Consider the following 27,580-nt stretch of genomic DNA (forward strand, 5'->3'; position numbering starts at 1 on the left):
GTTGTTGGAGATCAATCATGTGCCCATGTGCACAAGATCCTCAGGGTGGTGTTCTAGGTCCAACCATCAACAGCTGCTTCATCATGTGGGAATGCTTGATGATTTTGCAACATTCATTACCATTCCAGACTTCTCAGATACTGAACACAAGAAATTGGAGCAGGACTACACCATATGGCCCATCAGGCCTACTTCACCATTCAATACCATCATGGCTGATCTTGAGCTTAAAATCCATTTTCCTACCCACTCCCCATGTCCTTAAATTTCCCCGCAGACCAAAAACCTGTCTATCCTTGCTTTAATTAAGGTACTCAACAATGGTGCATCCAGAACCCTCTGGGGTAGAGAATTGCAAAGATTTACAACCCTGTGTTGTACTGATTGGTACCACTGGTCGGCGCAACATTGAGGGCCGAAGGGCCTGTACTGCGCTGTAATGTTCTATGTTCTGTGTGTAAAGTAATTTCATCTCAGCAGAAATGATTGGCCCCTTATTCTGAGACTATGCCTCCATGTTTTAGATTCCCCAACCAGCAGAAATTCTCTCAGCATCTACCCTATCAAGCCCCTTCAGAACTTTGTCGTTTTCAATACAAAGATCATCTCTCAACAACAGCCATCTTGCCTTCTGTTAGGTATGACTCTTAGCTCGCAAGGGTTTTCTCCCTGATTCCTATTGACTCCAGTTTTGCTGGGGTTAAGTCAAATGCTGCCTTGATGTCAGATGTTTTGGACCAAGGCTATAATGAGTTAAGAGCTGAGCTTGATGGAACCTAAATAAAGCATCAGTGAGCAGGTTATTGATGCCCAAGTGCTGCTTGACCGCAGTGTCAACAACACTTTCCATTGATGATCAAGAGTACACTGATGGTGCGTGTGATATGTATATTGAGAGTTTTGGGTGTGTACTGTCCCTTGAGTTCAGATAATGTGACTCCTGGAGAGTTTGGCTCCTCTTCTGAACACCAGAGAATACAAGCCCAATTTATGCAGCCTCTCATCATAGGACAACCCCCTTATTGGTCTCAGGGACCAATTTAGTGAAGTTTCACTGCACAGCTTCCAATGCAAGTATATTCTTTCTTAAATGTGGAGACCCAAACTACATACAGTATTCTAGATATGATCTCACTAAAATGCTGTACAACTGTAGCAAGATTTTTTTATTCCTGTACTTCAATCCCCTTACAATAAAGATCAACAAGCAATTTGCCCACCTAATTGCTTGCTGCACTGGCACACTAACTTTGTGTTTCTTGTACGAGTACATCCAAGTCTCAAATATTTACACATTTTACACTTACAATATTTTGCTTGTTTATTCTTACAACCAAAGTGAATAACTTGACACTTTACATTATTCACCATCATATTGCCCACTCAGATAACTGTCCTTCCAGAGTTTACCTTTTCACATAAGTACATTGCTCTGTCGCTTCATCCAAGTCATTAATATAGATTATAAATAGCTGAAGCCCCAGTACTGATCCTTGCAGCACTCCACTATTCACTGCCTGCCAACTTGAAAAAGCCCGTTTATACCCACTCTCTGCTTTCTATCCATTACCCAGTCCTTTATCCATGCTATTACCCCCAATCCATGACCTATTAATATTTTGTGGCACCTTATCAAATAGACTTTGGAAATTCAGGTATACTACCATCTACTGATTCCCCTCATCTACCTACTAGTTATATCCTCAAGTTCCATTTGTCAAACAGGATTTCCCTTTAGTACAGTCATATTGACTTGTTCTATTCATACTATGTTTTAAGTGTTAGGATAAATGGCCTGTAGTTCATGATTCGCTTTCCCTCTTTTCTTTAAAAGCAGTATAACAGTTGCCAACTTACAATCTAATGGGACCATTCCCAAATCCAAGGAATTTTGGAAAATTATACCTAGTGCATCCATCAACACTACAGCTCTCTCTTTTAGAACTTAAGAATCTTTTAACTTAGAAACTAATTCTTCCTGTTTGCAAAAATTAACAGATTGGACCACTGCAATCAAGAGCACCTCGCCAATCCCTACTTATTTTGCACATGAACAAAAAAATTTATTGTAATACTGTAGTTGTACTTTCCCTATTTTTGGCCATTATCAGTTTCTACATTTAACTTATCCAAAGTTAGTTTTTCCTGCTCACTTTTCTTGCTCTCATCATTTCCTTACTTGTTTCCTTTCCATTTCTTATTTCCATTTTTCAAACAGTTTGTTTGAGGATTTATTACTCTGCCTTAATTTAAATTGGCTTTTTTAAACAAGTGAAAGATTTAATGGGCTGTAATGATAAACCGACTGGCCTGTTGTTGCTTTGTGTAACCCGGTGGTTGTAAAGCTTTTGAGAAATTATAATCCAAGACAAAATTTCAACTTTCATTGAAGAACAACATTGATTTGAATAGAATGTAGTAAATGATGATTTGTCTTATATAGTACTGCTTTTTGGCTTTGTATGAGAACAAACTATAGCCTAGTTAGTGTAACATTTGTCATAGGAAAATGCTTGAATCTTTTATTGAGGAATAGCAAGGCAATTAGAAAATCATGATAAAAACAAGCAGAGTCATCATGGTTTTCGGCAAGAGAAATTAACCATTAATTGAACAAACGTGGATTAATTATAGAAAGCCTGTATGGATTGAAGGGCAAATAATGTTCAACTCATTTCATTGTAGCCTTTTGCCGAGATAACAGAAGGTTGATGGGGGTAATGATGTGGTGTGGATAGATTATAAGACCATAATAAATAGGAATAGAACAAGTAGGCCTTTTAGTCCCTCGGGCCATTCAATAGGATCATGGCTGATCCGACATATTTCAAGTCCACTTTTCTGCCCTTTCTCCGTAACCCTTAATTCCCTTACTGATCAAAAAGCTATCTTAGCCTTAAATATACACAAGGACTCTGCCTCCACTGTTCTGTGGCAAGGAGTTCCAAAGATTCAACCCTCAGAACAAATTCCTTTTCCTCTGTGTCTTAAAGTTAATTAGCCCCTTTATTCTGAGACTATGCCCTCTAGTCCTAGACTCTCCCATGAGGGGGACATCCTCTCAGCATTTAGCCTGTCAAGTCCCTTCAGAATCCTATATGCTTCAATGAGATCACCTCCCATTCTTCTAAATGGAGTAGAATCCAACTTCCAAAAGGCATTTGATAAAGTGCCACATTAACAGACTTGTCAGCAATGTTGAAGCCCAATGTACTAAAAAGGCTAGTTGCAATGATATAAACTTGAGTAAGGTGACAGGAAACACAGTAGTGGTGAACAGTTTTTATTTGGACCAGACAAAGGATCAATATTCAGATCACTGCTTTTCTTGATCTATATTCATGACAAACTTGGATGGGCACAGCACAGTTTAAAAATTTGCAGATTACACACAACCTGGAAGTATTGCGAATTGTTGAAGAATGCAGTGATAGACTTAATGGAATCATAGAATGGTTACAACACAGGATGCCATTTGGCCCATCGTGCTAGCACTAGCCCTATGAAGGAACAATTCACTTAGTGCCCCACCTGTCTTTCCCAGAGCCCAGCAATGTTTTCTCTTCTTAGATAATAATACAATTCCCTTTTGAAGGCCTGAATTGACCTTGCCTCATACAATACATAAGCAGTGTATTCCAGACCCTAACCACTCGCTGCATAAAAAAGTTTGCTCATGTCATCATTGCTTCTTTTGCCAATGACCTTAAATTTGTGCATAGGATATAGATAGGTCGTAGAATAGGAAGACTTGTGGCAGATGTAATATATTTTGGCAGGAAGGATAGGGAAAGGCTAGATAAAGTAAAGAGTACAATTCAAAAGGAGGTGCAGGGGCAGAGGGGCCTGGGGTAAATGCACACAAATTGCTGACCTTAACAGGGCAGATCGAGAAAGCAGTCAAAATGACATATGGCATCCTACACTCTAAATAAAGGCAGAGTACAAAAGCAAAAAGGAAATTATACAATAAACAAACCTTCAGATCACTCTTTTGGCCTCAATAAGAGCACTGTACCCAATATTGGGCACTGCACTTTAAAAACCAATAGAGGCATTGGAGAGGGCATAAAAATCTCAGAATGCTTCTAGGAATGGCAGACTTCAGTTATGTGGTTAGAATGATAAAACTGTGGCTGCACCCCTTACAGAAAAGAAGTTGAAATAGATTTGATAGACATGTTCAGAATCATGAGAGGTCTGGACAGAGTAGATAAGGAGGAAACTGTTCACATTGGCAAATGGGTCGAGGACCAGAGCATACCAATTTCAGGTGATTAGCAAAATAACCAAAAGTGACATGAGGCAAAACTCTTTTCAAAGAGTAGTAAGGATCTGGAACGCAGGGTGTTGGTGGGGGATTCAGTCGTAACTTTTTAAAAAGAACCGAATAATTAGCGGACAGAAAAAAATGCACAGCAAAAAATAAAAGGCAGATGAGTGCGACTAGCCGAGTTGTCCACATGCTAAAGCATGGGCCAAGATTGTAAAACAAAAGGTATCAGAATGGCAAATGTGTCAATGTGATGTCCACTGGAGGTAAAGTCATGGAAACTAAGCTGCTGGGTAAAAAGAAAAAAAATGGCCGATATAGGTTATGCAAGAGTGAACTAACATCTTAAATTAGCTGGTTTTCTTTGAGGGCATGATAAAGGAGCTTGATAAAACAATGCCAGAGAATATAATATACTTTTATTCCAATAAAGTCTTGGTATAGTTTCTGTAGAAAGACTGGTACCAATACATTATCATTGGTTTGTTGAAATGCTACCAGTGAGTTCCGCCAGGGGTCTGGTCCCAATTGCTTAATATCTTCACAAACTATCTGAAGCGTGGGATCACTGGTTCAGTGGAAAAACCTGCAGACGATATAAATTAAGGTAGTGGACTGCAAAGCAGAACAGGATAACCAAGAGGAGCATTTGAATATACTTAGGAAGTGGGCATACATATGGCAGATAAAGTCCAATGAAAATTCCTTGCCATCAGGCAATTACTTAAATGGAAGAAAAATAATATGGATGGAAGAGAGCTCTCGGTATCCTAAATGACAAAACTACAAGTTGTTACAACAATGCTCAGTGACAGCAAGTAAAGCAAGTCAACAGATGTTGGGATCTACTAAATAACCAACACTAAGTTGCAACCGTGGGGTGTTAACCCTGCCCACTGTAAATCATTGATACAGCTGCACTTAGAATACAGTGTATAGTTCTAATTGCTACCATACAAAAAAAATTGAAGCTTTTGAAATAATACAGAATGATAGAGCGGTCAGAGGGAGTGGATTTATTAGCCACGTTCTCATTGGAAGAAAGGAGGCCAAGAGGTGATTTGATTTATAGGATTCCAAAGGGACTAGGCAATGATAGGCTGTTTAACCTCATCAAGAACAGTGATAGTGTAGGGTGGATCAGATCTACAGAGCAGGCTCCCCAAGGAGGCAGTTGGAAAAAAGTGTGGATTTATAAAAATGTAAATGACATGGATTGCTTTCAGAAAATCAATATTTTATGATGTGACCTATGGAGTGTAGCATGCTTGGGAAAAACAAGTGACTTTGAAGTTATATAGTCCCAAAGCTATCCAGAACTAACAATTTTCCCCCACATCATGTCTGGAACTTTGATTATTCAGGATTGGTCACAATGCCTTCATCCTTTAAATCATGAAACTGCCAGGACGATAGGGAGCTAGCTAATTTACCCTTTTGCCCAGCAGTTCCTACATTCCAATACTCAAATTTAGCTGAAAACAGCATTTAACTTTTCTGTCCCCGGGATACATGAAGTTTAATTTCAAATAAATAAATTTAACAAATCAAGTTACCTCAACACAAAATGAATTTGAAATATCTGTGGGCAGAAACTCTTCAGTTGCAAAGAAATCACTGTAATTTTCCAGAAGTTCAGACATTATATTGCTAGCTGTTTCTTGTTCTTTCATATCTTCCACATCTGTGCAAATACTGTAAAATAAATATAAATACAAACTTTACTAAATTATGAACTGCTTTAACATTTCTGGGCATCTAGAGCATTAAAATTTCCACCCATATGTTCAACTAATGCAATGCTGAAGAGACACATTTTCTTTTCCAGTAAACACTTTTTGATGCATTTTCTATTTTAAAATGAAATATTAGCATATGTTATATATTATACTGTTACACCATTACAGAATTTTAAGAACTCTGTAATTACTTTGAGAATGAATTCGAAGAGGCGTTTCAAAATATATTGCATCTTAATCATTAAAAAATTAATCTGCTAAATCATATGCTATAACAGCACAATAGCAGGTACTGTATTCCCGAATGCTATTTCCCCAAAGCAAGCAACAGGAAATTGGCAAATCTTATTCTGGGGAGTGTTTTCTTCATTTAGGGAAAAATAAAACTGAATAATAAAAATCGTTAATGGCAAACAGTTCCAGACTAAAGTTCGCAAGCCTTTATGCACTTGAACCATGTTGGGACCTGTGTCCTCATTATTCGAAAAATAACACTGTAGGGGGTGGGGGGGGGGAAGGAAATGGAGAAGCAGGGAAAAGAGGAGATGGGGTTCAGGAGAAGAGAAATTTAGAAAGTTTAAGTGAAAAATAAGACAATAGTGCTGGGTAGAATTATGGGGAATGATAACCAGAGTATGACAGGAAGGGCCAGAATGTATAAACATAGGAGTGCAACAACAGATAGGGTCAGAGTAGAGAAAAATAGCAAAGCAATAGAACTGAAGGCTCTATCTGAATGCACGCATTTGAAACAAGATCGATGAACTGATGGCACAAATATAAATAAAAGGATATTACATGATAGCCATTACAGAGATATGATTGCAAGGTGTCCAGGGCTGGGAACTGAATATTTCAGGGTAATTTAACATTTCAAAAGGATAAGAAAAGAAAAAGATGCAATGTAGCACTGTTAATAAAGGATGAGATCAGTATCAGAGTGAGAAATAATCTTGACTTATAAATATAAGAAATAGCAAGGGAAAAGTCACCACTGAAGGTGGTTTATAGGTTCTTTAACAGTAGCGAGATGGTAGAAGAGTATAAGTCAAGAAATAATGGGGAGGCTTGTAAGAAAAGCACTGCAATAACCGTAGGTGATTTTAATCTTCATCCAGATTGGACAAATCAAACTAGTAAAAGATAGCTTTGAGGAGAAGTTCACAGTGCAGTTTCTTAGAACAATCTGTTCTGGAGCCAACGATGGGCAAACTATTTTAGATCTGGCAATCCATAATGAAGAAGGGGCTCGGAGCTCCGAAAGCTTGTGTGGCTTTTGCTACCAAATAAACCTGTTGGACTTTAACCTGGTGTTGTTAAACTTCTTACAATCCATAATGAGACAAATACTAATCGCAATAGTAAAGGATTCTTCAGGGAAGAGTGACCACATCATCAGTTTGAGGGTCTGAAGCTGGCATCTTAAAAACTTAAATAAAGGCAGTTCCTAAAGAACGAAGACAAGGAGCTTGAGCACTTCCTTGGGGTGGCAGTGTCCGATTGCCAGTTACTTCAGGAATCCTGCCTCATCCAACCTTCTGATTCAGGCGAGATCCAGGCAGTGCTACACATGCATCCCCACGGGTCTAATGTTGAGTGCAGCTCTGTCAAAGGTAAGCGAGCCACATCCTCTTTTTTTACAGCATTAGCTGCAGGTAAATTTAATAATCCAAGCTTGTGATCTGTGCAACAGGTACCCAGAAGTTGAAAGAGATTTAATTCCAATTTTTTCTGGGTAACTATTGGTGTAACCCAGGTGCAGCCATATGAAGTTAAAAATTTTTAAATCACATTTTTTCAAATAGTTCCAAGGCCGGACAATTGCCCAGGGAAAGGCTGCACTTCTGGGCAATTGTTGTGCAAAATCAAATGCCCGCAGTGGACTCCCCAGTGCATCTTTAGAGTACCCCTCTCTCAACAAGATGCCTGGAGCTCATAAGTTACAGCCCAGAGTTAGTTGAAGTGGACATGGAATATAGATTCCAAGGTAAGACATTATTAACTAAGCAGTGGCGAAAATTAAAAGAAAACATCTGAGAGCAAATATTTTCATTATATTGTGAGCTGGATGTCACCTCCAAATAACATTTATAGAACATATTCAATATGGAAAAGTACAAATCACAAAAGTTTTAAAAAGCCTTCTAATCCAAAAACAGAACTTTCAAAGGATGCAGCATTTAACTCAACATAGAGTTACTAGTAAAATTACCAACTGAAAAATACCAAAATGGCATTTGGTTTCCAGGAATGGCATAATGGGTGATAAATTGGTCAGGTTCCTGGTTTTAATTTCCATTGCAAAGGATCGTTCCTTTGGCACAGTGATTAGCACTGCTGCCTCACAGCACCAGGGACTCTGGTTTGATTCCAGCCTTGGGTGACTGTCTGTGTGGAGTTTGCCCGTTTTCCCCATGTCTGCATGGATTTCCTCCGGGTGCTCCAGTTTCTTCCCACAGTCCAAAGATACGCAGGTTAGGTTGATTGGCCATGCTAAATTTCCCTTAGTGTCAAGGGGACTTGCAGGGTAAATATGTGGAGTTACAGGGATAAGGCCTGGGTGGGATTGTTGTTGGTTCAGGCCTGATGGACTGAATGGCCTCCTTCTGCACTGTAGGGATTCTATGATTCTATTGGGGTGGCACAGTGGTTCACACTGCTGCCTCACAGCGCCAGGGACCCAGGTTTAATTCCGGCCTCGGGTGACTGCCTGTGTGGAGTTTGCACATTCTCCCCGTGTCTGTGCAAATTTCCTCCGGGTGCTCCGCTTTCCTCCCACATTCCAAAAATGTGCGGGTTGGGTTGATTGGCCATAGTAAATTGCCCCTTAGTGTTGGGGGGCTAGCAGGGTAAATAAGTGGGGTTATGGGGATAGAGCCTGGACGGGATTGTGGTTGGGCCAAATGGCCTCTTTCTGCGGTGTAATAATTCTATCAGATTACATGCAGACATACACTATATTTACAGCGATGTCCAAATTCCAGATATTTGTTGAAAAGATAGTAATCTACATTTAAAAGAACAAAATATATTTAAAATAAAGCAGAAAATTCTCAATGTTTGTTTAGAAAATGCAACTTAAAAAAATGGTACCAATAGATAAAAGTTTAAAATATATTAGCAGTTTTGTTCATCTATTATCAACAGAAAATAAGTCCTCTTTTTATTCTAACTGATGTGTTCTGATATGAAAATGAGAGATGGTGATGCAACAAATGTCACAAAATATAGTGGAACCCCGATTTAACGCAAATTCGGATATAACGCGATGAATCATTGGACCCTTTTTTTCCCGCTCATGATTGGCAAATTTAGCGTGACCCCGATTTTTTCGCGATGACCCTTTATGGACACCAACCAACGCGTTATAACGGGGCCGCAGTGTATTCAGATTTGAAGATAATATAATGCTATACACAGGATATATTTTCATACACCTGATTTTATAAATTAATCCAATCTACAAGTAAAGAGGTCTTACTGGAAAACATCCAGGCCGAATACAGCAGCAAGATTCCTTGAAGTCCACTTTTCTTCCTTTTGTATTGCTACCTTGACCAGGAATTTACAGAGGAACTTCAGGAGATTGCAGTTAACAGCTGGAAGCTCATCTAAGAAGCATTTCAACTTCCTTCCAAGTTCATCCTCGATATTGCCTGGAAAATAAATAACATTTCAATAAGTGCAATCCATATGTAAAACACAGCCATCTTAACTTTTGTATTAAAAAACTATATTCTCTGAAAAGAAAGAGTGAAATCGTTTAAAGTTTATTAGTCACAAGTAAGCTTACATTAACACTGCAATGAAGTTACTGTTTAATTTGTATGAAGGCGAATTTGGGCAATTTCAAATCAAATTTCAATTTTTTGTGCACACACACATAACACAATGTATTACATTTGGCTCCTCAATTTTGATAAGTATGCTCAAATTAAGTAAATTTCCTAAGCCAGAACAATTTTAAGTAACTATTGGCCAAGCAGACTTGAATACACAACAAAGCAGCAGAATTAGAACAAAGCCAAGTCCTTTTCACAATCATTTTAATCTTGCCAACAAGGGACTGAGCAAATGTCCTCCTTATTCAATTGAAAATAATTAAAGAGTAAAACTAGTTTTACTGGAGTCATTGTAATTTTAAATTATAACCTATGGGAATTTGCCATCCATTGGGAGGAGGCAGAGGGAATAAATAGTCGCTTCATTTACTCACTTTGGTGCTGAGACCGACATGCTCAAAAATCCTCAGCTGTCAATGTTTTAGAGTTACTTCAGAAAAAAGGTCTTGGGCTATTGTTGGGTCTAAAAGAACCCTTCACATGCTGTTCCAAGAATTGGCTGCAGAACCAGTAGGATAAACTTAGACTGCCTTGTAAGCTTTAACTTGCCAAGCATTTAACTCAAAGATGTTCACATCAAAATATTTTCCACTCTAACATAAATTGTTATACAAAATAAAGTAGCTTTTGAGACTGAAGATAGTCTATTCACAAAATATATTTCCTTTTAATTCAAGTAAAAGAAACACTAGCACAGACAAATCAGATACAATTCTTGGCACAACTGGACAGATCACAGAATCCTACAATGCAGGAGGCGGCCATTTGGCCCATCGAGACTGCACCAACCAAAATCCTCTCGGGCCCTTTTCCCCATAACCCCATGCATTTACCCTAGCTAGTCCCCCTGACACCAAGGGGTAATTTAGAATGGCCAATCCAACTAACCTGCACATCTTTAGACTGTGGGAGGAAACTGGAGCACCCGGAGGAAACCCATGCAGACATGGGGAGAATGTACAGACAGTGATCCAAGCCCAGAACTGAACCCAGGTCCCCGGCACTGAGGGAGCAGTGCTAACCACTGTGCCACTGATGAAACAGGTGAAACTGTATGGTGGGGGGGGAAGATTCAACTGAGGCATTCAGAAGGAAAAGGAGTTGGACTGTTATCTGAAAAAAAAAAGGAAAAATGTGCATGGTCATGGGGAAAAGGCAGGGGAGTAGCACTGGGTGCATTGCTGCTGTAGGGGGCCAGCTTGAACACAAATGGCCTCCTGTGCTATGATTCCATGACGTGTGACAGTTGGAATCTAATTTTATGAAGTATTGCCCAGTCCAATACCTGTGCAGATTATACCTATCCCATTGAGTGGTACAAGCAGGGTTTCACAGATGATAGGTGTGTTTCAAAACACTAACCCATAAAGCTTTGTTTGGTCAGACTATTCTTCTAAAAGAGGACTGCAGGTTACCATGTAATGTTGACCTTCTAACCACATCAATGCCTGTTGCAGAATGAGTTTAAGACCTTCGGCCAAAAAAATCACCAATAAATCATAATTTCTTCTGTTTGAATGATGTGATTTATTCTACACGTGTTACAAGAGCAAACAGAAGGAAAACAATAATATTCAGTGAAAAAATAAAGCTGAAACTCATTATCCATTTGAAAGAGACTGCACTCACTCCAAAAACTCATGGTTTTGAAAATCAATATCAATACAAATCAAGATGTAACTGATAAAAAAGTTACCAGTTATCATTATTTCACACCAATGCAATCAAGGGAGGAGAGACGAGCAACTAGAGAAAATCAAGAAAGCAGTGCAGCAAAATCCAGGCCAGGAAATATTCTGCTCTTTCTAACAATGATTTTTAACACTCTAAACAGAAACCTAAATTGCTCAGTCTTTTAAAACTAAAGTCCTACAAAACATTGAATGTTCCTCAATTCACAAATCAAGCTGCTTTCACAGACGACTTTAGGGGGGATGTTAGTTTGGAATCTAAGTCCGAATTGTTGAGATACAAGGATGCTTCTAATGTACTATTGTCTCAAAAATGGCACTGCTACTTGAAAGGTATTTATTGAACACACAAGCCAAGGAGCAATCACAATGCAGTTTTTATGAACTAAAATGGCCCCAGCCCAAGTAATTTCTATGAAAACCTTAAATTATTTGTGGAAGTGTACGCTATGTTTGGACCCGAACTGCAGTTACCATACCATCTTAATCCACAGAGGATCAGAAGTGTTTACCCTTGCACAAATTGGAATCCTCCAGAGAACACCAAGTTTGATCAACAGAATGATTCTTCAGAAAGTAAAAAAAACTGCTCATCTGTACTGTCTTGAAGATAAAGTTGTTCTTCTCCTGCCAAGTTATCCAGCATTTTGACTACTTAAAATGCACTCCCCACTACACTGAAGATTTACACAATTTATTTTGTACATGTGTACGAGCAGATGGGCTTACACTGTAAGCTTATTAGCCTGTGTGGAAGGGGTGAGGGCAGAATTTGCCTTCAAACTGAGGAACCATAATGACAATTATTCTTGCATACAATTGGTACAACTCCAGGCCAGGACAAATGCTAAACTCAATTTTTACAATGTGCTGACTGAGTTGGTTTGTGATATGAACTAAACTTGCCATAGAAAGTTATTTAAAGTCTAAGTCTTAACAGCATGAATAGAAACATGACGCCATTCTGTTCAAGCATTATGGTTGATCCATATCTTAACTCCACAATACTTACTACCCTTAACTCGCAAAAATCTATTGTTCTCAGATTTTAAGTTAATTGAGCTGGTATGTACTGTTTTTGTAGAAAAATGCACTACACCCTTTGAGTGATGGAAAGGTTCCCTCATTTCACCTCTGAACTTTAAGGTTATGTCCTCTTGTTCTAGACTCCAGCAGTGGGAAAAGCTTCCAACGCTATCCATTCCTTTAAAGGCCCCAAAAGTCTCAATACAATTATCCTTTAACCTTATATATCCCAGAGAATATCAAGTTTACGTAAATTCTCCTCGTAATTTAATGCTCAAAGCCTGGTAGCAAACTGAAATCTGCACTGGACCTCTTCCAAGGCCAATATTTACTGAGGAGCAGAGAACTCCAGATGTGGTCTAACCATGGCTTTGCAGACCTGCAACCAAAGTGCTTCCTCTTTAGCCCTCTAGAAACAAATGCCAACAATCTATCTGGATTCCATTTTAATGGTGGGTGATTTGTGTGAATAGACCCCTTGATTTCTTCAGATCGCCACTGTTCCTAACTCGCCATTTAAAAAATATTCAGATATGATGTTTTGGTGCAAGTATTAATTCACTGCCAGTCACCCTTTCTGGCACTGGGAACTATTACAAGTGTGGGGCTCAAGAACACTTTAAATAATTTGAAGTAGAAATTTTATGTAAAATGTATATTTTTTCATTTGTCTTTATCCAATCTTTCTTTCCCTTCATTTTTCTTTCTGTGCCTGATTGGACATGGAATTCTCCCCCTCTAATTTATACTTCCCAATCTGTCACTGCACTGATTATTTCACAATCTTTCAAAGTGATTGGTAAAGAAGAAACAGTTGCTTCTTCACTCAGTTCCAGGTGCCACTTCCCCTCACAGCACCTTGACACACAAATTAAAACCCAAATGTGCAAGAGCATGGCTAATTAATGACATGCACTGGTTATCAGGACAAATGCAAGAATCCTAATTTCAAATGTACACAACTAGCCATGTTCGCAAAATCCGAAACAAAATTTGATTCGTGATTGGGTAGCGCTTGCTGGACATTCTTGAGTATGCCAAGAGCCACAATAGCAACAATTTAAAATAATCAGTCGAGCTCACAACATAGTTCATTTACGTTCACTAGATGTGACAAAGCCATACACACAGACCCATTTTCTGCAAAAAGGAAAATGTTCAAGTCTTGCACTCTTTTTTGAATTAGCCAAGAGCTTGGGCAACCTATAAGTGCTGCTTGCTTGGCAACACCTAAGCCAAAATTGACTCGCTAACCAATCAGCAACCTTTCCTCCTGTAGTATGAATTGTTGCAATTTGGCATTCTTGCATTTGTCTTGAGTGCAAAAAAGCTTCAACGTGTCTCTCTTTACAGCAGTATTTAAGTCTTGCACTAGCAAGAGATTGTCAATATTTACCTAGGTTCACCAGTTTGCCTACCTTAAGCAGCCAAATGCATTTATTTAAATATATATTTCATCCATCAAATGTCAGTTATGAGTTTATAATTCTAAACAGAATTGCAGATTTATGGCATGGCCATATATGCTGCAGATGTATCAAAGATAAAATAAGATTTAAAAACAAAATTTCTATGGCAATTGTTGAGATTTTTTCTTTTGGGTACTACTGAATCGTATTAGATTGGCTTGAATTTGTTCGAAATGTACTCCATGATTTTAACCATACAAATTTTGAAAAGATTCAACTGTAAATTGTGGCGACATTCAATCTGCTACATGAAAAATACATGAAACAAATGAAAATAGATATGTCAAATTTCACAAGAGGCTGCAAATTTAAAATTTACCTTCTCAGTTACAAATATTATAAAAGCCCTGTTAAACATTAAGCACTGAAAGATCAATTGTCACATTGAGAATGCTTCCAAGACTTACTTCTGCTCATTTCACTGCGATCATAGTTTCTACGCCTTAAGTATGAAAAGACATTCCTCTGTCCAGTTTTCAATATATTTCTATTGATAGAGGTTTCACCTACCGTATGCCTCCAGATACTCCACAAGATGCTTTACTAAAAATTGAACTCCATTCCCTGGATGATGTCCTTGTTGCTGTAGCTCATTAAGAGGAACTCCAAAAATTTTGTTAGTAGTTAAAGAGTTGCTGTTACTCGGTGAAGGAGAGAAGCTCTTCCTCATATCTTCCCTCAGCCAAAAAGCAAAGCCGTTTTTGTCTATACAAAAAAAATAAGTACATCAGCACACAAATTTTCCTCCATTCTATTTTCAGCTAGATAAGTGCTTTCACTACCTTCCAAAATGGAAGAAAATCACATTTTTTCAATAAAATAGCTAGTTCTATTTTATAATTAAGTAGAACTGCAAATGTGAAAAAGTGCATGAAAACTTAGTTTTTTGAATGAAATATATCACATAAGCTCACCAACCTATATTAGAAATCATTGGGTCTGAACTGATCACAAATTATATTTCTATTTTATATCCAGTGTTTAAACAGATCACATTCTTTCTAAAATCGTACCGAGTAACAGCAACTCATCAACTTCAAATGGAACCAAAATTCACAAATTCTTTAAAGGTCTGGGGCTTCTTTATTCGTTCAGCTGTTTAGTGCCTCGCTTATTGACAATGTCCCAGGTTGTGTGCGTTAAGTCAGCCAGGACAATAATAAGGACAATACAACTGGTTACAGTCCAATGGGTTAGAAAGAGGGAAAACAATTTTAAGTCTATTAAACTTTAATCTGCTGAATGCTATCTACCAATTAAGTGAATATGTACATGCCAGGTGAAACTGGATCAGGCTATATATTGATGCTACTGACGAATTAATAGTTTGGTTCAGTCAAGAAAAATAGTCCTGTGGAATTACACTGCAGGAAGATTAAATCCTCATATGCACAGGTCACGACTTCAGGAAAGGGAGGAAAAGCATTTGTAAAACAAGAGTGTTATACCAAGTAGTAGCTTTCAAATACAGAAAAATTCCCACAATGCAAGCTCTCCATCTATTGAGGAAAACATGCAGCACAGCATTTGCCTTTGCAGATTTTGAGGATCAAAATGTGCAAATTTATAAAGTTAGCATCCATTAAACCAACATTGAGACTTCCAAGAAAAACTGAGCGCCAAATCTCTCAACTACGGGTAGCTTTGCACAACAGAAGAGAGTGGTTGACAAAAGTTACTTGAGACCAGATCTTCAGTTGAGTTATTCACAGGCAGTCTGGAGATTGAAACATTGTTGTGATTTTGAACTGTTAACTTGATCAATCCTAATAGAGTTGTATTGTTACAGCGCCTGGAATAATATTTGAGACATCAGATATTACATCATCTTCTCCAGAACAGGATGCTGACACTAAAGGAATAGCCAGGACTCCTCCAACGCAAGAGAATACCTGAACAGAACTGAAATTTATCAATGCCAGTCCCTCTTTAAAAATTGTTTAGATTGTGCAAATGGGACTCCAATACCACCACTCAAAGCCAGCTAACATGCTATTTCGGAATAGGAATACCATCATATAATGCATGATGTATTATTTGTAACCAACTTGAAATTAGATTTGTTCAAGGTCACCAGATGTGTTCAATAATACCAGGTTGAGTTAATTGAGTTTAATTGCTCTTCAGACCAGTATCACCAAGAAAAGATAAACAACTTGTATGGTTGGTGAAATCATTTAGGCAATAGGCAATCTGTTCCTGCAGTTCTTCCTGTTGCTTCTGTCACATTTAAGTATGGCATCATCTTAAGTACAATACGTAGAAATGCAGAGTGGGCATCCACAGTGATGCTACTCTGGGCAACTCAAAAGGTGACCTGCTTAAGGTCAGGAATGTTATGCATTTAACTGTTAATGTTAACCTCCAGGATAATACATTTTATTGGCTGTTGAACAATTGCATTACATGTGGGTCAATTAAAAGTCTATTAACTAAATATAAGCAGATGTCAATTATCAGACTACAGGTTATCTTCAAACAAACTTTTTCAGGATGTGCAACACCCACATTCATCGTTAGTTGCCTTGAGAGGCTGTCCTGGGCTTTCCACTTGAACTTGTGCTGGCGGTACTAGTGTTGCTGGTGCTAGATAATGAATTCCAGGATTTGGCTCCAATGAAGGATCTATGCACGAGTCAGGATAGTGTAAAGGGCAACCTGTATGTGATGGCATCCAGGTCATCAACCAAAATGTTAACTCTGCTCTTCTGTCCACAGATGCTGCCCGACTTGAACATTTCCAGCATTTTCTGCTCTGATTTTGGATGTGACGACATTATGATAATGTGGTGAAGGTTACAGATTTGATATTGCAGCTAGTGTGCCAAAGTGGGTGTAGAGCTCAGTGGTTGACATGCCATTCAAATTGACTACCTCCACCCAATCATATAGCTTTGCTGTTTTGCAATTGAACCATCCAAGCAACAGTCAGTAAATATTTAATCGCACTTCTGACTTGACTTGTAGATAGCGAGAATACTTCCAGTACTCTGTCCTACCATAATGCTGATGATATGGTCATCCAAGTTAAACTAGTTAATTGTGATCCCCAGAATCAGCGATGGTACTGCTGTTGAAATTTGACAATGAAGTTGTGTCTGTTCCAGTTAGAAATTTGCGTGGCAAAAATGGGGTCCCCTCTGTGGGTACTTTTTAATGATGTGGAGATGCCGGCATTGGAATGGGGTAAACACAGTAAGAGGTCTAACAACTCCAGGTTAAAGTCCAACAGGTTTATTTGGTAGCAAAAGCCACTAGTTTTCAGAACAGGCTGTCCCTTCGTCAGGTGGGTGGGAGTTCTGATCACAAACAGAACACAAAGACACTAATTCAATTTACATGAATAATGATTGGAATGAGAGTCTTCACAGCTAATCAGGTCTTAAAGGTACAGACAATGTGAGCGGAGGGAGCATTAAGCACAGGTTAAAAGAGATGTGTATTGTCTCCAGACAGGACAGCAAGTGAGATTTTGCACATCCAGGCAGGTTGTGAGGGTTACAGATAGTGTGACACGAACCCAGTATCCCAGTTGAGGCCGTCCTCACGTGTGCGGAACCTGGCTATCAGTCTCTGCTCAGCGACTCTGCGCTGTCGTGTGTCGTGAAGGCTGCCTTGGAGAACACTTACCCGGAGATCTGAGGCTGAATGCCCGTGACCGCTGAAGTGCTCCCCAACAGGAAGAGAACAATCTTGCCTGGTGATTGTCAAGCGGTGTTCATTCATCCGTTGTCGTAGCGTCTGCATGGTTTCCCCCATGTACCATGCCTCGGGACATCCTTTCCTGTAGCATAACAGGTAGACAACGTTGGCCGAGTTGCAAGAGTATGTACCGTGTACCTGGTGTTCTCACGTGAGATGATGGCATCCGTGTCGATGATCCGGCACGTCTTGCAGAGGTTGCTGTGGCAGGGTTGTGTGGTGCCGTGGTCACTGTTCTCCTGAAGGCTGGATAGTTTGCTGCGGACAATGATCTGTTTGAGGTTGTGCGGTTTTTTGAAGGTAAGTGGGGGTGTGGGGATGGCCTTGGCGAGATGTTCGTCTTCATCAATGACATGTTGAAGGCTCTGGAGGAGATGTCGTAGCTTCTCCAATCCAGGGAAGTACTGGACGACGAAGGGTACTCTGTCCACCGTGTCCAGTGTTTGTCTTCTGAGGAGGTTGGTGCGGCTTTTCACTGTGGCGCATCGGAACTGTTGATCGGTGAGTTGAGCGCCATATCCTGTTCTTATGAGGGCATCTTTCAGCGCCTGGAGGGGTCTGTTGCGATCCTCCTCATCTGAGCAGATCCTGTGTATATAGAGGGCTTGTCCGTAGGGGATGGCTTCTTTAGCTTGTTTAGGGCAGAAGCTGGAGAAGTGGAGCATCGTGAGGTTATCCGTGGGCTTGCAGCACTGTGAGGTGCTGAGGTGACCGTCCTTAATGGAGATGCGTGTGACCAAGAATGCAACCAATTCCGGAGAGTAGTCCATGGTGAGTCTGATGGTGGGATGGAACTTGTCGATATATATTTGTTTCAGTGATTGTTCACCATGAGTCCAAAAGGAAGAAAATGTCATCGATGTATCTAGTGTATAGCATCGGTTGAAGGTCCTGTGCGGTGAAGAGGTCTTGTTCGAACCGGTGCATGAAGATGTTGGCATATTGAGGTGCGAATTTGGTCCCCATGGCTGTTCTGTGTGTCTGGATGAAGAACTGGTCGTTGAAGGTGAAGACATTGTGGTCCAGGATAAAGCGGATGAGTTGTAAAATTGCATCTGGAAACTGGCAGTTGTTGGTGTTGAGTATTGAGGCAGTTGCAGCAATGCCATCATCGTGGGGGATTCTGGTGTACAGTGCCGAGACATCCATTGCGACGAGGAGTGCTCCTGGTTCAACTGCTCCATGTGTACCGAGTTTCTGTAGGAAGTCCATAGTGTCGCGACAAAAGCTGGGGGTTTGTACAATGGGTTTCAGGATGCACTTGACATAGCTGGAGAGGTTCTCGCACAGGGTCCCATTGTCTACAGCAAACTACCCAGCCTTCAGGAGAACAGTGACCACGACACCACACAACCCTGCCACAGCAACCTCTGCAAGATGTGCCGGATCATCGACACGGATGCCATCATCTCACACGTGAACACCATCCACCAGGTACACAGTACATACTCTTGCAACTCGGCCAACATTGTCTACCTGTTACGCTGCAGGAAAGGATGTCCCGAGGCATGGTACACTGGGGAAACCATGCAGACGCTATGACAACGGATGAATGAACACCGCTCGACAATCACCAGGCAAGACTGTTCTCTTCCTGCTGGGGAACACTTCAGTGGTCACAGGCATTTAGCCTCTGATCTCCGGGTAAGCGTTCTCCAAGGCGGCCTTCACGACACACAACAGCGCAGAGTCGCTGAGCAGAGACTGATAGCCAGGTTCCGCACACGAGGACGGCCTCAACCGGGATATTGGGTTCATGTCACACTATCTGTAACCCCCACAACCTGCCTGGATGTGCAAAATCTCACTTGCTGTCCTGTCTGGAGACAATACACATCTCTTTAACCTGTGCTTAATGTTCCCTCCACTCACATCGTCTCTTCCTTTAAGACTGGATTAGCTGTAAAGACTCTCATTCCAATCATTATTCATGTAAATTGAGTTTGTGTCTTTGTGCCCTGTTTGTGATCAGAACTCCCACCCACCTGACGAAGGGACAGCCTGTTCCAAAAGCTAGTGGCTTTTGCTACCAAATAAACCTGTTGGACTTTAACCTGGTGTTGTTAGACTTCTTACCGTTCTTTTTAAACCAGATCTCGTATTCAGATTTCTTGGGAGTTACTTTTGTTTATGCTTTGAAGTTTTAAGTTTATTTCTTAATGTCACAAGTAGGCTTACATTAACACTGCAATGAAGTTACTGTGAAAATCCCCTAGTGTGGTATTATACAAAGTTCAGTGCCATACTTCAGTGTCAGGCAAAATGTGCACAGGAGAAGTACAATTTTGAGAGTTCTTGTTGATCTTCTGTGACATTACTTGGGTGAAATTAAGATAAGAGGCATTGATTCTTAATGCGTTCAAATGTGGAAACAGTTAAGGAAGTGGGAATAGTTCAGTATGAGTAGTTAGGAGGAGAAAAGTATTTTGAGAGATAGTGAATACTTTGGATTGAGTCAAGCAGTATTTGGGATGGAGCTTGGGTTGATGAGAATTCAGGCTAGCAAGCCCATTGTTGAATTGTCAACTAATTGAAGAGGAATTAGTGTACTTTGGGCAAGAAAGTGGTGGAAAATGAGAAGTAGTTGTTCAAAAAAATGTTTACACATTTGATACAAGTACATAGCAACAGTAACTAGCGTGCTTATATTCTCCACAAAAAGGCTTTGATTACCCATCACTTGTATGCAAACAAGAGAACATCTGAAAATTCAATTGGTTTAGGCTTTATTTGGGGCAAGTTTTGACATTGAAGTATGTGCAAATGTGTGTGTTGATGTAGGTATCAAGTGTGCGTGTACTGTCTCTGTGCACATAAAAATTAAAATAGTTGATAACACAGGAAGCATTAGCCAAAACAAATCTTTCTGCAGCTTCCCCATAAGCGATCTGCAAAGTTTGGAAGAAACTGAAACAATTGTATGCACGAGATGGCACATCCATCAAGCTTCAGGACAGCACAACAATCTCAGAAATTGCATCTTCTCCTGAATCTAACCATGATAGCATCAACTTCAACCTATGCATTAAAGCAGTGTGGTCTTTAAACAAAGGAACATCTAAAAACAAAGGAACATCTAAAAACAAAGGCACCGCCCCCCCCAGGTGTGGTGATCCTCAGGTTAAATCACCAGTCAGCTCTCCTCAAAGGGGAGAGCAACCATGATGGTCATCTGAGACTATAATGACATTACCTTTATATATTTAAAATTCAAGAGCGCTCAGCTCAACAGCTCATACCACTTAAACCACCCAGCAATTTTAAAATGCTGTTAAAATTATTTTTCTCAAATGGCCACAAAAATAAGTGAATTTATTGTCACATGTATTGGGATAGAGTGAAAAGTATGGTTCCTTGCTTGATGTACGGACAAAGACATACCGCCCAGAGAGTGCATAAGGGAGAAGGAGAGGATATAGAATATAGTGTTGCAGTTATCGATAGCGTGAAGAGAAGATTAGCTTAATATACAAGCCCATTCAAAAGTTTGATGGCAGCAGAGATGTAGCTGTTTGCGAGTCGGTTGGTACATGTTCTCAGACTTTTGAATTGTTTTCCCGGCAGAAGAAACTGAAAGAGTATGTCCGGGGTGCATAGGGTCCTTGATTATGCTGGCTGTTTTTCCAAGGCAGCAGGAAGTGTAGAGAGTCAATGGATGAGAGGTTGGTTTGAGTGATGAACTGGGCTTCATTCACGACCATTTTGAGCAAGAGGTTAGCGAGAGGACATCATCCACTCCAGAAGCCTCGGTCGAACTGGTAGCCAAAGTCACCATCGCAGACGTCAAATCAGCCTTCTTGAAAGTTAACCCACGGAAAGTGGCTGACCCCAGATGGGGTACCCGGACGAGCACTCAAATCCTGCGTTGACCAGCTGGTGGGGGTATACGCAGACATCTTTAACCTCTCTTACTCCGATCTGAGGTCCCTCCCTGCACCAAAGGAAAGCCGCGCAGCATGCCTTAATGACCACCGTCCTGTTGCTTTGACGTCCATCATTATGAAGTGCTTTGAAAGGTTAGTCATGGCACGCATCAACTCCGGTCTCCCAGATTGCCTGAATCCACTACAGTTCGCCAATCACCACAACAGGTCCACAGTAGACGCCATTTCCCTGGCCCTACACTCAACCCTGGAACATCTGGATAACAAGGACACTTATGTCAGACTCCTATTTACTGACTACAGCTCAGCCTTCAAAATCAATACCAACAAAACTCATCTCCAAACTCTGTGGCTTAGGTCTCAGCTCCTCCCTCTGCGACAGGATCCTAGACTTCCTAAATCAGACAACAATCAGTACAGATAGGTAACAACACCTCTTGCACGATTATCCTCAACACTGGTGCCCTGCAAGGCTGTCTCCTCAGTGCCTTACCATACTCCTTTATACATGTAGAAAGAGATAGAGAATCTGGTGAAATGGTGCGATGACAATAATCTCTGTCTCAACGTCAGTAAAACGAAGGAGATAGCCATTGAATTCAGGAAACTTAGTGGAGGACATCCACCTGTCCATATCAACAGTGATGAAGTGGAAATGATCAACAGCTTCAAGTTTCTAGGTGTTCAGATCACCAACAACCTGTCCTGGTCCCTCCACGCCGATGCTATAGTTCAGAAAACCCACCACAGCCTATACTTTCTCAAGAGGCTGAGGAAATTTGGTATGTCCACTAGGACTCTCACCAATTTTTAAAGATGCGCCATAGAAAGCATCCGTTCTGGATGTGTCACAGCTTGGCATGGCTCCTGCTCTGACGAAAACTGCAAGAAACTACAAAGGATTGTGAATGTAGCCCGGTCCATCATGCAAACCAGCCTCCCATCCATTGACTCCATCTACTCTTTTCGCCATCTTGGAAAAACAGCCAGCATAATCAAGGACCCTATGCACCCCAGACATACCCACTTCTTCCCTGCGGCCAGACCTTTGATATATTAATTTAATATACTACCATATATTAAGCTGACCTTTCTCTACACCCTATCTGTAACTGCAACACTGTTCTGAACCCTTTTCTTCTCCCCTATGTACTCTATGAACGGTATGTTTTGTCTGTATAAACGCACAAGAAACAATACTTTTCACTGTACCCCAATACATGTGACAATAAGGAATCAAATCAAATCTTTATCTAGCTGTATGGGAAAAGCAGTTGCCTGGTTCCATTAACTAACTATAGCCTGAATATCAATTGCTTCTCTTCACTCTTGAGCACAGTTACCTCTGGTATCCCCTTGGCTCCCTTGTATTTTTCAAATACATGCTGGTCCTCAGCAACATCACCTGAAACCACCATCAGTTTATCCATGTATGCCAAAAAACCCAATATCCTCAACACCATCTCTCTCGAGCTCGTCATAGTATCTAAATTGACCGAGTGTTTACTCAACATTCTGTATTGGATGAAATTTCCTCCAACTAAGAATTGGGAAGACTAAAGCCATTGCCTTTGGTCCCTGGCAAAAATTCCACTCCCTAGTTATTAACTCCTTCACTATTCCCAATAACTGCCTTAGGCTGAACCAGATCGTTCACAGCCAGTCATATGTTATCAGTAGCATCACCCAACTCGACGCCTGCCTCAACTCATCTGCTGCTAAAACCCCTCCATGCTTTTGTTACCACTGGACTAATCTAACACTCCTGGCCAGCATTCCACACCCCATAGGCTGGATCTCATCCAAACCTATGTTGCCAATTTCCAAACTCAGTCTAAATTCCATTCACAGTTGTATGCCTTAACTACACTGGCTCTTGGTTAATACCTCAATTTGTAAATGCTTACCCTTGTCTTCAAATCCTTCCATGGCCACAAACCTCCCTGTATGTGCAATCTCCATAAACCTGCAAAATAACTGCACTCCTAATTATAACCGCTTGAGCATTCTTGATTTTGATTGCTCCAACATTGGTGGCTGGGCTTTCATCAGCCTAGACCCCAAGCTCTGAAATTCCTTTCCTAATCCTATTTCTCCCCTTAAAACCTACCTTTCTGACAAAGCTTTTAGTGCACTAATATCTTATGAGACTCCGTGTCATCAAGCCCATGAAGCATGCTTTTCCCATATAGCATGTTAAAGATGATATAAATACAAGTAATCACTTTGCACTAAAAGGGGTGGATCTGTAGACTTTACATCACCAGGAAGATGCCGCTGAGGGGGCAATTTCACTTTTTTGAAATGTCATGATTTTATTTATTTGAAGTGGCCTTGATTTTTTGAAGCATTTTTCTTTGCCAATTTTCCCCAACAATCTCCTCAAAAGATATATACAGAATTTGGCATTTATCATTTTGTAAGCTTGTGTCTCTAGATTCTTAAGCAAGCAGTGTCAACTGATCAAAGAATGTAAGATAATATTGCTCTTAATCCCAGAAACCTACCTCGGAGCACAGACACCCACTTAAAAAATAACTTATACACCAATCACCCTTAGTGAATAAGCATTTTTAGCCAGCTATGGTTGCTTGAGATTGTGGCAGAAGATCAACCTGTAGTTCCTCATTGAAGAAACGCAGAATTCGTCCAATCTTTCTTGGCAATTAACCTAGAGGGAAAAAATAATATTTTCAATGTACAGTCCAAAATAATATTGTACATTTATTGATAGATAACAAAAAATTCCAAAATTTATACTATTTTAAGGCATTTTATTCCTTTTCTCTCAAAGCATTAAGGTCTTTACAAAATGCACTCTAAAGCTAGCCATTAAGTGAGAAAACACAACCTATGCAATGCCTAATTTAATCTTCCTTCTCACTCCCAGATGCGCTTGGTTTCTTTAGTGCTTTGCTCAAAGCATAGCTGACATCACTAGTGAGAGATGAATCAGTTTACCAAGCCTCTCCTGTTAGAGAATTTTTATAAGTCAATACCATTTTAATGAAAAAGCAAAAAGAAAAGGCAAAATATTGCAGTTGCCAGAAACTCAAATGCTGGAAATATTCAGCAGGTCAGGCAACATCTGTGGAGGGAGAAACTGAGTTAACACTTCAGGTTGATGACCTTCTGTCAGAATTGTAGTAGTTAGGGATGTAATTGGTTTTAAGGAAGGGAAATGGGTGGAATTGAGGAAAGACAAAATGGAACGACTTATAGGATGAAAGGTGAGAGAGATTAAAGGACAAACCAGATAATGGTGATAAGAGGACAAGTTAACAAAACATAGCCCGACACGATGTAAATGGAAATAGCAGAAGCAGCACCTGCCCTCCAACAAATGGAGTTGGAGGATATGATCTGCAATTGTTGAATTCAATGTTTTCAGTCTAGAAGGCTATGAAGTACTTAATTAAAGATGAGGTGCTGGTCCCACAATTTCAGTTGAGCTTCACTGAGACAGTGCAAGGAAATCAAGGACAGAGGCAAGAGTGAAACTGGGCTGAAAAATTAAAGAGATGACCTGAAGCTCAGGGTCACACCTGTGGACAGAATGGATGCGTTCTGTAAAGCGTAACCAAATCCATGTTGAGTTTCCTCAACAGAGGAGACTGCAACTTGAACAGTTAATGCAGTATACTGAATCGCTATTTCACTTAGTGTTGGGCCGTGGATGGAGTGGGATAGATCCACTCAAGATGGCAACAGTGGTATACAGTCAAGAGAGAGCAGCCCTGGGAATCCTCAATGACCCCATGAAAGCTCAATGCATCAGGTCAAATATGGGCAAGGAATACTCCTGCCAATTACCACCCTCCTGCAGCTGAGGAGCCAGTATTTTTCCATATTAAACACCTCTTGGAAGAAGCTCTGTGGGTGACAAGGACACAGAATGTACTCTGGGTGGGGGCACTACAGTGCATCACCAAGAGGGGCTCAGAAGCATCACGACTGATGAATCCTAAAGGAAATCTGTCAGACTGGGCTTGCAGCAGGTAGTTCGAAAACCAGAGGCGCAATCTACTTGACATTGTCTCCACCAATCTACTCATCTCAGATTTAGAAGTAACCAAAGTCCACAACCAAAGTTCCAATTTCACACTGGGGGCACACTGTTGTGTTGCCCTAACACTACACAAAATGAAATGATTTCAGAACAGATCTAGTAGTTCAAAAGCTAGACATCCATGATGCACTGTGGGCTATCAGCTGCAGCAATGTGTTCAACCACAATTTGTAACATCATGGCCCAGTATATTCCACACTAGTCATCAGTTCAAGGGACCAACCCCAATTCAAGTTTAGGATAGCACGTGAGGAACAGCACCAGGCTAACCTGGTGACGCTACTGTACAAGACTATGTGCACACTAGACAGCTGAAGCAGCATGTTATAGACAGACCTAAGCAACCCCACAACCAATGAGTTAGAACAAAGTTCTACAGTCCTGCCATATTCAATCATGAATGGTTGTCGAAAACTAAACAGCTAGAATGCGGGGGCTCCCAAAGCATCCCCAATGATAGGGGAACGCAGAAAGTTACTGCAAAAAACAAGGCTCAAGCATTTGCAAACATCTTCAGCCACAGGTGCAAAGTGGATGCTCCATCACAGCCTTGCCCAGAGATCCCCAACAGCACAAAAACTGGTGTTCAGCCATGCAATTCAATCTACATGATGTGGATTGGGTTCTGCCAGGATCACTCAACTCCAGACCTCAATACAGCCTTGGATCAACATTGGATAAAAATACTCCAGAGGCAAGATGAGTGACTGCCTTTGACCAAGTGTGGCTTTAAGCAGCCCTAGTAAAACTGCAGACAATGGGAATCAGGGAGAAACCCCTCCCCTGGTTGGAGACATACTAGCATAAAGGAAGATGGTTGTGGTTGTTGGAAGTCAATCATCGCAATCTCAGGACATCACTGCAGGAGTTCCTCAGGATAGTATGCTAGGCCCAACCACCTTCAGCTGCTTCAATTACCTTCCTTCCACACAAGGGCAGAAGTGGGGATGTTCGCTGATGATTGCACAACATTCAGCACCATTCATGCCTCCTCAGATACTGAAGAAAACCATGTGCACATGCAGCAAGACCTGGACAATATTCAGGTTTGGGCTGACAAGTGACAAGTTACATGCATGTCATGCACGTGCCAAGCAATGACCATCTCCAACAAGAGAAAATCTAACTACTGCCCCTCTACATTCAAAGGCATCATCATCACCGAATCCCCTACTATAAACATCCTAGGGGTTACCATTGACCAGAAACTGAATTGGACCAGCCATATAAATACAGTGGCTGAGAGACCAGGTCAGAGACTGGGAATCCTGCTGCACATAACTCATCCAGTGGCTCCCCAAAGCCTATCCACCATCTACAAGACAGAAGTGCAATGGAATACCCTTCACTTTCCTGGATCAGTGCAGCTTTGACAACACAAGAAGCTCGACACCATTCAGAACAAAGCAGCCTGCTGGATTGGCACCCCTTCCACAAACATTTACTCCCTCCACCATCACCAATGCATAACGGTAACAGTGTGTACCATCTATAAGGTGCACTGCAGGAACTCACTAAGGTTCCTCAGGCAGCAATTTCCAAGTCATTTAGAAACAAGGTCAGCAAACATATGGAACACAACCACTTGGAAGCTATCCTCCAAGCCAATTACCAACCTGACTTGAAAATATATCACCATTTCTGTGGTGTCATTGAGTCAAAAATCATATTCCTTCTCTGACAGCACTCTGGGTGCACCTACACCACATGGACTGCAACGGTTCAAGGCAGCAGTTCACATCCACCTTCTCAAGGGCAATTAGTCATCAACAATAAATGCTGGTGCAGCCATGAATGTAAAAAGAAATGGCTGAAAGCACCAGACACAAAGACATTGGGCCCTGACAACATCCTGAGTGTAGTATTAAAGATGTCCACTCCAGAA

General features: G+C 40.7%; 1 protein-coding gene across 7 annotated transcripts in view; it reads right to left on the minus strand.

Moving 5' to 3' along the window:
• The window catches only part of fam13b (family with sequence similarity 13 member B), a 108,693-nt gene that overhangs the window by 75,883 nt on the left and 5,230 nt on the right, over positions 1-27,580 (minus strand). For 4 of the 7 annotated variants that reach the window (XM_078230960.1, XM_078230957.1, XM_078230958.1 and 1 more), the window contains exons 2-5: positions 24,134-24,297; positions 14,551-14,745; positions 9,494-9,668; positions 5,830-5,968 (exon numbers count right to left, since the gene is read on the minus strand). In XM_078230960.1, coding sequence (XP_078087086.1) covers positions 5,830-5,968; positions 9,494-9,668; positions 14,551-14,710 — 474 coding nt within the window. In that variant the 5' untranslated portion in view covers positions 14,711-14,745; positions 24,134-24,297. The remainder of the gene's footprint in view (positions 1-5,829; positions 5,969-9,493; positions 9,669-14,550; positions 14,746-24,133; positions 24,298-27,580) is intronic. The other 3 variants (XM_078230962.1, XM_078230963.1, XM_078230961.1) reach the window with 1 other exon arrangement.

This window comes from Mustelus asterias, chromosome 16 (assembly GCF_964213995.1).
Source record: "Mustelus asterias chromosome 16, sMusAst1.hap1.1, whole genome shotgun sequence".
Taxonomy (NCBI): Eukaryota; Metazoa; Chordata; class Chondrichthyes; order Carcharhiniformes; family Triakidae; genus Mustelus; species Mustelus asterias.